Genomic DNA, 12,832 nt, shown 5'->3' with positions numbered 1-12,832 from the left:
AGCAGTGCTAATCACTGAGCCCCCCAGAAGTGGGGCTAATTTGCCCCCAACCTTTATCGAGGTCCAAGTGTAATGTCATTGCTCCCTTGGAGATAAATTCCTTAGAATCTTAACAGCAGGCAAAAGCAGATTACTTGATCTGTGCTCAGTGTCCAAATGATAACCATGATGTGGAGGGGCTGGGTGAACAAATTTGTAAATCACACAACGCCCAGGTTATAGCTAGCTACCTGACAAAAGATTAATTGCCCGATAGCTTGTACTTCCAAATAAACCTGTTGGACTATAACCTGGCGTTGTGTGGTTTTTAATTCTGAATGATAACTCACTGAAGGCGAAACATCGGGCACAGCGAGCAATTACCAGGAAGGCGAGTGGGAATTTGGCCGTCATTGTAAGAAGAGTTGAGTACAGGAGCAGTGAAGTCTTGTATAGGAGCTTGATTTGACCGCACCCAGCAATAAGGTGTGCAGTTTTGGACTCCTTATTTCAGGAAAGCAGATGGATTGCAGCAACGGTTCACCGGGCTTGTTTTCGGGATGGTGGGGCTTGTCCTTTGGAGAGTGATCGATTTAAACTGTCGAGTTTGGAGAGTGAGAGAAGATCTCAATGATACAAAATGCTTAAAGGGATAGACAGGGCCAATGCAGGTAAGGCATTGGATGGTCAGGCTAGAACTAGGAGACACAACTTATAATGTGAGGACTGCCACTTAGATCCGGGATGAGGATACATGAATATACTCCGAGATGAGTCTCACTGAAAAGGTGAGAACCTTTGGAATTCAGTAGGCTGTGGAACCTCAGTCTTTGGTTTTGTTTAAGTTGATTGCTTTCTGATGACTAGGGGGGTACAGAGTTATGGTGATGAATTGAGTAATAGGCACTGAATTGTTTGATCAGCTATAATCATATTGAGTGACGGGTAGGCTCAATGGGCTGAATGGCCTGTTCCAATTCTTATGTTTGCAAGGAGAACCACCTCAGCTCCTCCAGATTCTACACCTCGCTGAAATATCCTGTGCTTTTCTGGTAACCTCTCTGATGTACATACTTCTGGAAGTGTGCTGCAGCTGTGATTCGTTCCATTAACCAACCTTCACTTCAAGTCACAGAGATGTACAGCACGGAAACAGACCCTTCGGTCCAACCCGTCCATACTGACCATAGAGTCACAGAGATGTACAGCACGGAAACAGACCTTTTGGCCCAACCCCACCATACTGACCATAGTGTCACAGAGATGTACAGCACAGAAACAGACCCTTCGGCCCAAACCGTCCATACCGACCATAGAGTCATAGAGATGTACAGCACGGAAACAGACCCTTCGGCCCAACCCGTCCATACTGACCATAGAGTCACAGAGATGTACAGCACGGAAACAGACCCTTTGGCCCAACCTGTCCATACTGATCATAGTGTCATAGAGATGTACAGCACGGAAACAGACCCTTCGGCCCAACCCCTCCATACTGACCATAGAGTCACAGAGATGTACAGCACGGAAACAGACCCTTTGGCCCAACCTGTCCATACTGATCATAGTGTCACAGAGATGTACAGCACGGAAACAGACCCTTCGGCCCAACCCTATGCCCTCTAGTTTTGGACTCACCAACCTTGGGGGGGAAAGACCTTGGCTTCCGTCACTTCCATTATTTACAAAACCCGACGGCAGTTTTGTGTTTTGCGAAATAGATATTTCGGGCGTACCTCTGAAACGATGGTGGCTTTGAACCTGGACGTGTCGTACGTCCAGCCGTCCGGGCAGGACTGGGTGCCGAGCTCCGTGGCGTTGCCCTGGATCTCGCTGAGGTTCAGGAGGTGCCACTGGGGCGAGGAATACACCAGGCATCGCTCCGGCTGCCGATCCCGGTCCAGGGGGATGAAGGCTCGGAGCAGCCCCTCCGCCTGCGGCTGGCTTGTGATGTTCGCGTACCTTGACGCGTTCAAACCCATAAAGTGGACGCGACAGTGATGGTCGGGCACTATGGCCACAAAGTTCTGAAGGAGATTGTGGCTAGCCATGAATAGTACCGGGAAGGCCAGCATACAAATATGGATGACTTGGAACCTTCCAACACTCCCGACCCTCTCCAGGATATCGGCAAAGCCCATAGCTCCGTCTGACGGGCGGGAGAGATGGCGACCTACAGAGAAGCTGTGGGGGACTGAGAGATCATAATTACTGGTGAAGAAACTTAAAGTTTTCAGGATTACTTGCGGCATTCGTAGATTTAAGTAATGTTTAATCGGATGATAACAGATTTACTTTACTCGGGCTAAATTGCCCAACTCCCATTGTTTGTTTTTCCATACACAGGGTTGAGGTCAACATTGAGGAACATGGTACAGAACCGTGGACCCAATTTTGTCCGACCCCACCTTGAGGAAACAGAGTGGAGGAGTTCAAATCATGCCTAATTGCTTAGTCATGCCAACCTCGATGTACCCACCTTGCCACACCCCCCCCCCCCCAAACATCAACGCACTGTTTTGGACAATTGGGTACTGGTACAGAGGAAATTCAGTCCTTTAAATAAGCACATTTTGTCCACTGTTGGTATCAAGACTGAGTAGTCATGGAGTCACGCAGCACAGAAACAGACCCTTCGGCCCAGTCAGTCCATGCTGACCCATAATCCCCAAACTAACCTAGTCCCACCTGCCTGCTCCTGGCCCATCTCCCTCCAAACCCTTTCCTATTCATGTCCTTATCCAAATGTCTTTTAAATGTTGTAACCACGTCCACCACTTCCTCAGGAAGGTCATTCCACGTGCAAATGTGTAAAATATTTGCCCCTCATGTCTTTTTTAAACCTCTTTTGTCTCACCTTAAAAAATGTGGCCCCCTAGCCTTGAAATCCCCAAACCTAGGGAAAAGATAATTACCATTTACTCTATATATAGCTCTCATTAGTAAATAAACGTCTACAAGGTCACCTCTCAACCTCCTACACTCAAATGAAGAAAGTCCCAACCTACCCAGCCTTTCTTTATAACTCATACCCTCCATTCCCGGCAGCATCCTTTTCTGAACCCGCTCCAGTTTAATAATACCCCTCCTGTAACAGGGCGGCCAGAACTGAATACGATACTCCAGACGAGGCCTCACCAATGTCCTGTACAACCCCAACATGACTTCCCAACTCCTAAACTCAAAGGTCTGAGCAATGAAGGCAAGCGTGCTAAACGTCTTCTTAACCCCCCCTGCCTACTTGTGACACAAACTTTCAAAGAATTATGTACCTTGGTTCTGCAACACAATCCCAGGTCCATTTTAGACAGATAGCCTACAGTGTGGAAACAGGCCCTTCAGCCCGACCAGTCCACACCGACCCTCCGAAGAGTAACCCACCCAGACCCATTTCCCTCTGATTAATGCACCTAACACTATGGGCAATTTAGCACGGCCAATCCACCTGACCTGCACATCTTTAGACTGTGGGAAGAAACCCTCGCAGACATAGGGGAGAATGTGCAAACTCCACACAGGCAGTCACCCGAGGCTGGGATTGAACCTGGGAACCCTGGTGCTGCGAGGCAGCAGTGCTAACCACTGAGCCACTGTGCCAGCCCGACCATTAATTGTATAAGCCTTACCCTTGTTTGTTTTGCATTAATCCAGACTGAACTCTAGCTGCCATGACCCCATTTGATCAACATCTCTTTGTCATCTTAGAAAATCTCCTTTGCTATCTTCTCTGGCACCAGTTTTGGTGTCATCCACAAACGTTCTAACCACTATATTCTCATTCAAATCATTTCTATAAATGACAAATGAATGTTTTGTAGAATAGAGAGACACTGGGGTACAGGTACATACTTCTTTGTGAAGTTTGCACCGCAGAGTGGTTAAGAAAGCTTTTAGCACACTTGCCATCATTGCTCAGTCCTTTGAGTATTGGAGTTGGGACATCATGTTGAGATTATACAGGACATTAGTGAGACCTCTTGCCCATACTGTGCCTAGTTCTGGTCGCTATGTTACAGAAAGGATATTATTAAACTGGAGAGGGTTCAGAAGAGATTTACCGGGATGTTGCCGGGTGTGGAAGGGTTTGAGATATAAAAAAGGCTGGGTAGGCCAGGACCTTCTCTCATTGGAGGGTCAGAGACCGAGAGGTGACCTGATCGAAGTTTATAAAATAATGTGGGGTATAGAGAGAGTTAATGGCAGTTGTCTTTTCCCTCGAATGGGAGGATTTCAAGACTGGGGGGCACATTTTTTAAGGTGAGAGGAGAGAGACTTAAAGAAGGGGCAAAGGTTTTACACAGAGGGTGTTTCTTGTGTGGAGCAAACTTCCTGAGGAAGTGGTGGATTGTGGGTACAGTTACGACGTTTAAAAGGCATTCAGATAAGTAAATGAGTAGGAAAGGTTTGGAGGGTTATGAGCCAGGAGCAGGCAGGTGGGACTGGTTTAGCTTGGCAAAATGAAAAGAAATTGCTGAAAAAGTTCAGCAGGTCCGGCCAGCTGCTGTGGAGAGAAATCAGAGTTAATTTTTTTTTGCGATATGTTCAGAGGCAGGGTCACCCGACCTGAATTGTAACCTCTGATTTCTGTTCACTGATGCTGCCCGGACCCGCTGAACTTTTCCAGCAATTCCTGTTTTTGATTTACAGCATCTGCAGATCTTTCGTTGGCATGGACGAGCCGGGCTGAATTTGCATTTTAACTTGCTTGTGACAGAACAACTTGCAAAATCAAGTTGGTATGGCAGAAGTCACCGTATCTGAGTTCTGTATACTCACTCACCGAGCCTCTTAATGATTAACCCTTCTCAACCAGGCTAGCGTTCAGAATAAAAGAAATTAAAGATTTGTAAATGATTCAAATTTCGTTCTGTAGGGTTTGCCCCTAGCTGCCTCTTACTTAAGTCCAGATCTTGGAGGTAAAGGTGTTATCAGATGCCCTGACTCCTAACGCAAGATGCTGGGCTTTGGGAGTTCAACTTGCTTGTGGAGACAACTGAATCCGTTGGATTGGACACAGTAATAGTGGCAAGGGAGTGAGACATTATCTTGATTATCTGCCCATACTGCAGCAGCACCTCACCCTTCAACAGTAGAGCCAACTTCCAATAAATCAATTGTTTTTTTTATTCCTGAAAAGAAATACACACCCGTGTGATCATTTGAATCAAGCAATACAATTAGCAGAGCGAAGATGTCATCTAGCGAGACTTTGAAATTATTTTGACCCTCCGGGCAGATTTTGCACTCGCTTGTGGGTAACTTTGGCAGCTAGGATCTCCCAATATTAAGAGGGATCAGCAGTAAGGCATCATGATCCCGAGCTGAGGCAGGGACGGACAACAAGGTATTTACTGGTGAGAAAGTGAGGTCTGCAGATGCTGGAGATCAGAATGTGTTGCTGGAAAAGCGCAGCAGGTCAGGCAGCATCCAAGGAACAGGAGATTCGAGGTTTCGGGCATAAGCCATTCTTCAGGAATGGTGAGAGGCTGGACTAACAGAAGAGCTGGTTGGACAGTGAGGTCACACCTGTGTACAGTTTTGGTCTGTTTACTTGAGAAAGGATTGCTATGGCCCAGGCCAGACCCCCTCAAAACATTGGAAGGAAGTAGCCCGGATCCCAACTTTCCCAGTCGTTCTAAGCAGGTGTAAAGTGGATATTCCAGAGGAGGATCAGCTGGTGAAACCACTTCGTTTTAGACAAAACAGAGTTTATTTGCAAGATTACCGAATGAAACACAAACAACAGAAAACAGAATACTGAATAATTTAGCCTGTCCACAAGCCCAACAGATCGTCCCAACTTAATGATGCTGTTCCAACTACTTGCAACAATCCCCACAAAGACGCCTTGGCACAAAAAGGTAAAATCAAACACGGGGTCTTACGGGAGAGACGTCAGAGAGAGAGAGAGAGTCCCAGCCTCGACCTGCTTCTGTGGGTCCAGCAGCTTTTCCGAAATGACTGCTAAAGAGAAAAAAAAAACCAGAGAAAAGCTGAGCTGGGAGAACCGGCCACTCCCCTTTTCATTGTACAAGTGTTTTTTTTAAAAACTCGAAAGCCTTTTGCCTGAGGCCGTCTCTGTTAGCTATTATCAAATTGGCTCTAAAACCCTTCAACCCCCAGACATTTTGGAGTCTGTGTCGTTTGTAATCTCTCTGAAAAAGAAACCAAGGATAGCGTAACCTTGAGGGGCATTGCCACGGGATGGACTGGCCCTGCAGGAGGTGCATAGGCGCTTCACCAGGTTGATGCCGGAGTTGAGAGGGTTGGCTTATGAGGACAGACTGAGTAGACTGGGATTGTATTCATTGGAATGTAGAAGATGGGGGGTGGGGTTGGAGGGTGATCTCAGAAATATATCAAATGAAGGGAATAGATAAGACAGGAGCAGGGAGGTTGTTTCCACTAGTGGGTGAAAGTAGAACAAGGGGGCATCGCCTCAAAGTAAAGGGGAGCAGATTTAGGACTGAAATGAGGGGGGGATTTTCTTGACCCAAAGGGTTGTGAATGTGGATTTCCCTTCCCTGTGAGACAACCTCACTGCACATTTTTCAGGCAAATACAGACAGATTTTTAAACAGTGAAGGATTAGATTAGATTACTTACAGTGTGGAAACAGGCCCTTCGGCCCAACAAGTCCACACCGACCTGCCGGAGCGAAACCCACCCATACATTTACCCCTTACCTAACACTACGGGCAATTTAGCATGGCCAATTCACCTGACCCGCACATCTTTGGACTGTGGGAGGAAACCGGAGCACCCGGAGGAAACCCACGCAGACACGGGGAGAATGTGCAAACTCCACACAGTCAGTCACCTGAGGCGGGAATTGAACCAGGTCTCTGGCGCTGTGAGGCAGCAGTGCTAACTCCTGTGCCACCCAAGGAGTTAAAGGTTAGGGAGAATGGGGTGGGTAAGTGGAGCTGAAGCCATCAAAAGGTCAGCCATGATCCTATTGAGTGGAGGGGCCAGTTCGATGGACCAGATGGCCTACTCCTGCCCCTATTGCTTATGTTCTTGTTTACAACAACGATAGCAGCTTCAGGAGAGAACTTCGGCGTGTAACGTTGAGTGGCTCCAGCAACTACTTCAACCCCAAAATTAGGCCAATTTCCTCCAGAGGAATTGGCACTCAGATTGTTTATAAAGGAAGTGAATTGTTGTGGAGAATTAATGTTTAATAAAGGCAGAAACTATCCTGAACCCTTTCTAGAGGCTCAACTTGAAAATCAACCCATTGTAACACAAATAACGATTGAAACAGGGATTATCACCGGGACACAGGAATGTTTTAATCTTTAACACAGAGGAAAACAAGTTAACACTTTGCACCACCAGCCTCAGCAGCCCCAGTGTGTCCAGGAAAGACCTGAAACAGTAGCCGCAGAGTTGGAAGGACGCAACAACTCTGATGCCACACTGTCTGTAACCCTAGCTTCCTATCTGAGCTAAGCTTCCCAATCCAAATCTACCGCCCCGACCAACGACGTCCATCTCCAGGGACATTGTCATTCCTGCTTCTATTTCCGAAAACCTGCTGCTCCCCCAATACCTCGCTCTCGTTCCTCAATACCTAGACATTTGCCTGGCGCATTGATCTCCTCGCTGGCCTCTCATCTTCCAATACTCAGTGACCCTGAGCTCATCTACTGCCCCTGATCGAAAATCTTTCCAAGTCCCAGTAACCCTTTCACCAACTCCAAAACCAGAGCAGATAGGTTTAAGGTGAGAGGGGGGACGATTTAAAAGCAAGGTTGAGGGTTGACCTTATAAAGGTTTATGAAATTAATAAGGGGCATGGATAGGGTGAACGGCCAAAGTCTTTTTTTTCCAGGTTGGGGGTAGTCCAAAACTAGAGGGCATAGGTTTAGGATGAGAGGGGAAAGGGACCCGAGGGGCAACTTTTTCACAAAGGATGGTGCGTGTATGGAACGAGCTGCCAGAGGAAGTGGTGGAGGCTGGTACAATGACAACATTTAAAGGCATTTGGATGGGGACATGAATAGGAAGGGTTTGGGGGGATATGGGCCGGGTGCTGGTAGGTGGGACTAGATTAATTGAGGATATTGTTGGACTAAAGTTGGACCGAAGGATCTCTTTGTTCAAATCTATCCATGCCATTCACTCCCTCCCTTGGGCGTGCCTAACATTTTGCGGGTTGGACAGTTTCTGAAGGCCTGAATGTCGTGTCGTAGATTTGAAACTGTGTCCAATAGTGAAAAGGACACGAGCCTGCTCCAAACAGTGTCGGAATGGTTTGGAACGGCCCAGAGTATCGTTGAAGTAAGTAGGCAGTGAGGAGGACAGAGTTGGAGTAATGTTAGTTTGGGAGCAGTAGGATGGCGATAAGACCTCCCGCTCCCAGCTAAGGGATGTTAGTACATAGCATATAAAAAGTGAGGTCTGCAGATGCTGGAGATCAGAGCTGAAAATGTGTTGCTGGTTCAAGCACAGCAGGTCAGGCAGCATCCAAGGAACAGGAAATTCAACGTTTCAGGCCAGAGCCCTTCTGGCCCGAAACGTCGAATTTCCTGTTCCTTGGATGCTGCCTAACCTGCTGTGCTTGAACCAGCAACACATGTTAATACATAGCACAATGTACAGCCAATGGTCTCCAAGGACCTTTCAGAATCAACGCCAACGTTTGCAGCACTGACACTAAGGGTGAAATGTCAAGTCAGGGTCAAAACCTGGTGTCAGCCAAGTGTACCCTCAAGTTTAATTGTCCGCCATTGTTGTTTTTAGGTATTTTAGGTCGTCCATAGAATCTGGGGGTGTTGTTGCTTTCAGGTTTCGTTCTCTGTAGGTCAGACCTGGTTATCTGTCCTTTTTTTTGTAGGTTCCTCAGCGTGTTGTTTATCCTATTGGTGAGCTGTGGGGTGGGGTCAAACTCCCTCTTTTGGTAGGTGTTGGTATCTGCAAGTAGTTGTTGTGCTTTTTGGATGTAGTCTGCTTTGTCCAGGATGACTGTCATTCTGCCTTTGTCTGCTGGTAGTATGATTATGTTCTTATCGTTTATTAGTGATTTTAAGTGCTTCCCTCTCCTTGGTGTTGAGGTTGTGTGTTTGTCTTTTCCTTGTTATCAGGGGTACGATACTTTGTCTCACTGTTTGTTGTGTCTCTTCTGTCAGTCCATTGTTCCTGAGTGTGCATTCTAGTGCTGCTAGGAAGTCTGCTGTCTTGGCGTCCCTGTGGTTGTAGTTGAGTCCCTTGGCCAGTATTGTTCTTTCCGTGTCTGTGAGCTGTCTGTGGGAGAGGTTTCTAATACAGGTGTGTGTTGTGGTGTCCTCTCTGTTGTGTGTTAGTTTGGCCATTTTTTCTTTTAGTGCTGTTTTTTTGCTGTGTGTGGTCCTGTTCTGTCCTATGTTGAAGGCCTGTTCTCTGGTTCGGGTCCATTCCTGATTGGTGGTTTTTTCAAAAGTGCACAAACCAGACACCCCACTCAGATCCATCATATTGCTACCAGGGACACCATCACACAAACTGGCTAAAGAACTACAGCAGAAACTGAAACACCTGATCAGCGGATCCAGACACTCTATACAGTCAACACAGGAATTCTTGGACATCATCAGAAATATACACATAGACAAGGAAGAAACCATGGTCTCATTCGATGTAAGGCACTGTTCACCTCTATCGACAAAACCCTAGCCAGAGAAACAATAGCCAACCTGCTGGACATACAGAACAGACAACAGGATGGGGAACCTATCAACAAAGATGGCATACTCAAACTACTGGAACTGTGCCTCACAACACACTTCACATTCAACAACCAGATACCTTCAACAACAGTCTTACTGCAAATTCAACCCAAACTCTGGGTCAGATACGTGGACGACACCTTTGTAATCATTAAAAACACAGAAATAGACAACACACACCGGATCATCAACGCCACACTCACAGGAATCCGATTCACGAGAGAGGAAGAAAAGGACAACCAACTCCCATTCCTAGACGTGATGGTACAGGGAACACCTAACGGAGAATTCACCACAAAGGTACACAGGAAAGCCACAGACACAGACCAAGTCCTGAACTGTGAAAGCAACCACCCCAACACACACAAATGAAGTTGCATCAAGACACTATTCAAAAGGCCCACAACACACTGCAGCACACCAGAACTGCAAAAAGAGGAAGAGGAACACCTATACAATGTATTCGCCAAAAACGATACCCCCGCAATTTCATCAACAGATGCCTAAGGGAAAGACAACGGAACGAGGACATGCCACAACCCAAAGGACTAGCCACACTACCATACATCAGGAGCATTTCCGAACTGACAGCCAGACTACTGCGACCACTAGGACTCATAACAGCACACAAACCAACAGCCACTCTCGGACAACTCACCAGGACGAAGGACCCGATACCCAGCATGAGCAAAACCAACGTAGTGTACAAAATCCCATGCAAGGTCTGCACAAAACACGACATAGGACAAACAGGGAGACAGCTAACGATCCGCATCCATGAACACCAACCAGCCACGAAACGACACGACCAGCTATCCTTAGTAGCCACACACACAGATGACAAGCAACATGAATTTAACTGGGACAACACTACTATTATAGGACAAGCCAAGCAGAGAACAGCCAGGGAATTCCTACAGGCATGGCACTCATCCACAGATTCAATCAATAAGCACATCAACCTGGACCCAATATACCGGCCTCTGCAGCGGACAGCTGGAACTGACAACCGGAAGCGGCAGATACAAGCCACTACAAATGCCGGAGGAAAGATCACAGAAGCGCTTCACAGGAGGCTCCCAAGCACTGAGGATGTCAGCTAGACAGGGGATGAAACGTCTGCAACACAAATTCCCAGCTCGGCGAACAGAACCACAACAACGAGCACCCGAGCTACAAATCTTCTCACAGACTTTGAATCCCATGTGTAAATTTGTGACAATGCTTTAAATGGTTATTTTATCCGGTTCTTTTTTAAAGAGAGGTTTTAAGACCGAGGCGCTGACCTGCCTAGTTGGAATGCCAGTAAAGTGAGGCCTTGAGTTTTTTTAAAAGTTGGAACAATAGAAGCAGTGTGGCTGGGTGTGGCCCACTTTCACAGACCAGGTTCTCTCGTTTTGTTTTTAGGTTTAGCTGTAGGCAGTTGCTGTTGGAGTCTCCACGAGGCAGGAGTTTTGAAGATGCAGAAGCTATCGTTTCCCTCTCTCAGTTACAGCTCGAAGCTGGGGTTTCTCTCTCTGCAGCTGAGTTACCTCTGAGACAAATCTGTACATCTGAAATCTGCCTTTTGTATTTATGGCATGTTACTAAACTGGAACAGTTTGTTCCTAATTGTTAACTGTACCTATTATCCACTTAAGTATTCCAATAGTGTTAACTTATTCTGTTTTATTTTTGGTTGTAATTCATCTACAGTATTTGAATAAATTGTCTTTTGCGTAACGCCAAGTAGTTTGACCAGTTGCGCTGCATCGGGAACAGATACTTTATATTTGCCTTTATAAATAAGAAAAAGTTAGGGTCTAGGCCAGTGATTCTCAACTGTTTTGTTTGCCACGGTCCCCTAGGAGCTCTTCTCAGGTTCCAGGACCTCCCTTTCAAACAGGAATACACCACAAACAAATAGACAGAAAACCATTTATTATTGAACACCGAGAAAACTGGGACGTTGCGACATACTGGACAAAACTTGAAAAACCGACTGTGTGAAATTAAACATCTATCGGGCCTAAAGCGATCCTTGAACTTGGTGCTTTACTGCAAGTTAGATGATATCGGGCTCCAGATTAGACAATGACAGCCAAAGGTCACCTCTCGTTGCGAAGTCAATTCTGGTTCCTGGCTGTGTGGGAGGAGCTTAAGCAACTAATTTACCAGTTGCGCTGAATTTAAACTGTGCGTTGGAAAGATAGCATAAATAGGAGGGAAACTGTTGATTCCAGTGATGGTTGTTGCTTGGGTATTTCATCGGTTCCGTTACCAGGGCCCCCATAAGCCCTTGGGGCTCCCCTTCACCCGGTTTTCAGTCTATGGCCCCCTTCAAATGTGCCAGGACCCCAAAGGGGGCCATTTGGCGCCTGTTGAGAATGGCTGATCTCGGCTACCTTCTTAAAATATTTTGAGGGGGTCGGATCTGGTCCTTAACAAATCTTGACGGGGAGAAAATGGCCGACTGGTATTACTGCTGGTCTGTTAATCCAAAGTAATGTTCTGGGGACTGGGCTTCAACTCTTGCCACAGCAGATGGTGGAGTTTGAATTCAATTTAGCTAAATCTGGAATTAAGACCCTCATGATGATCGTGAATCCATTGTCAGCAACGCCCATCAAGGGTCCTTAAGGGAGGGAAACTGCCATCCTCGCCTGGTCTGGGCCTACCTGTGACTCCAGACTCACAGCAATGTGGTTGACTTTTAACTGCCTTGTGGGCAATTAGGGATGGGTAATAAATACTAACCCTCATCCTGTGAATGAGGGAAAGAGGGAAAGAAGATTTTAAAAATAAGATCCTGAAGGGAATTGATGCTGGAAAGGATGTTTTCCCTTGCAGGAGAGACTAAAATAAGAGGGAGAGTTGCCACAGTCTACAGACTAGAGAGAGAGACAAATGGTGATGGTTTAACCTGATGGTCACCATGCCTCAACCGAGGGGAGAGGTTGGGAAGGAGTCAACTTCAGGGTAACCTCAGCTGTTGACCCCTCTCTGTCTTGGGAAGAGGGGCCCAAGCAGGAACATATAGTTGAGGCCGCAGACAGAATATCCCTGACCGTTCCGGGATGTCACAGCAGGTTCGAGGGAGCTGAGTGGCTTACTCCAGCTCCCCATTGGTGGAAGTGACCACAAACAAGATGCTCAACGCCTTT

The 12,832-nt window shown here is 46.8% G+C and overlaps 1 protein-coding gene across 1 annotated transcript in view; it reads right to left on the bottom strand.

Moving 5' to 3' along the window:
- Positions 1–2,120, bottom strand: part of LOC132836226 (solute carrier family 22 member 6-A-like) — a 37,989-nt gene extending 35,869 nt beyond the window's left edge. Inside the window, exon 1 of the mRNA XM_060855556.1 lies at positions 1,716–2,120. Coding sequence (XP_060711539.1) covers positions 1,716–2,120 — 405 coding nt within the window. The remainder of the gene's footprint in view (positions 1–1,715) is intronic.
- Positions 2,121–12,832: the final 10,712 nt, after the last annotated feature.

This window comes from Hemiscyllium ocellatum, chromosome 46 (assembly GCF_020745735.1).
Source record: "Hemiscyllium ocellatum isolate sHemOce1 chromosome 46, sHemOce1.pat.X.cur, whole genome shotgun sequence".
Lineage (NCBI taxonomy): Eukaryota > Metazoa > Chordata > Chondrichthyes > Orectolobiformes > Hemiscylliidae > Hemiscyllium > Hemiscyllium ocellatum.
This window is presented reverse-complemented; position numbering and strand designations above follow the sequence as displayed.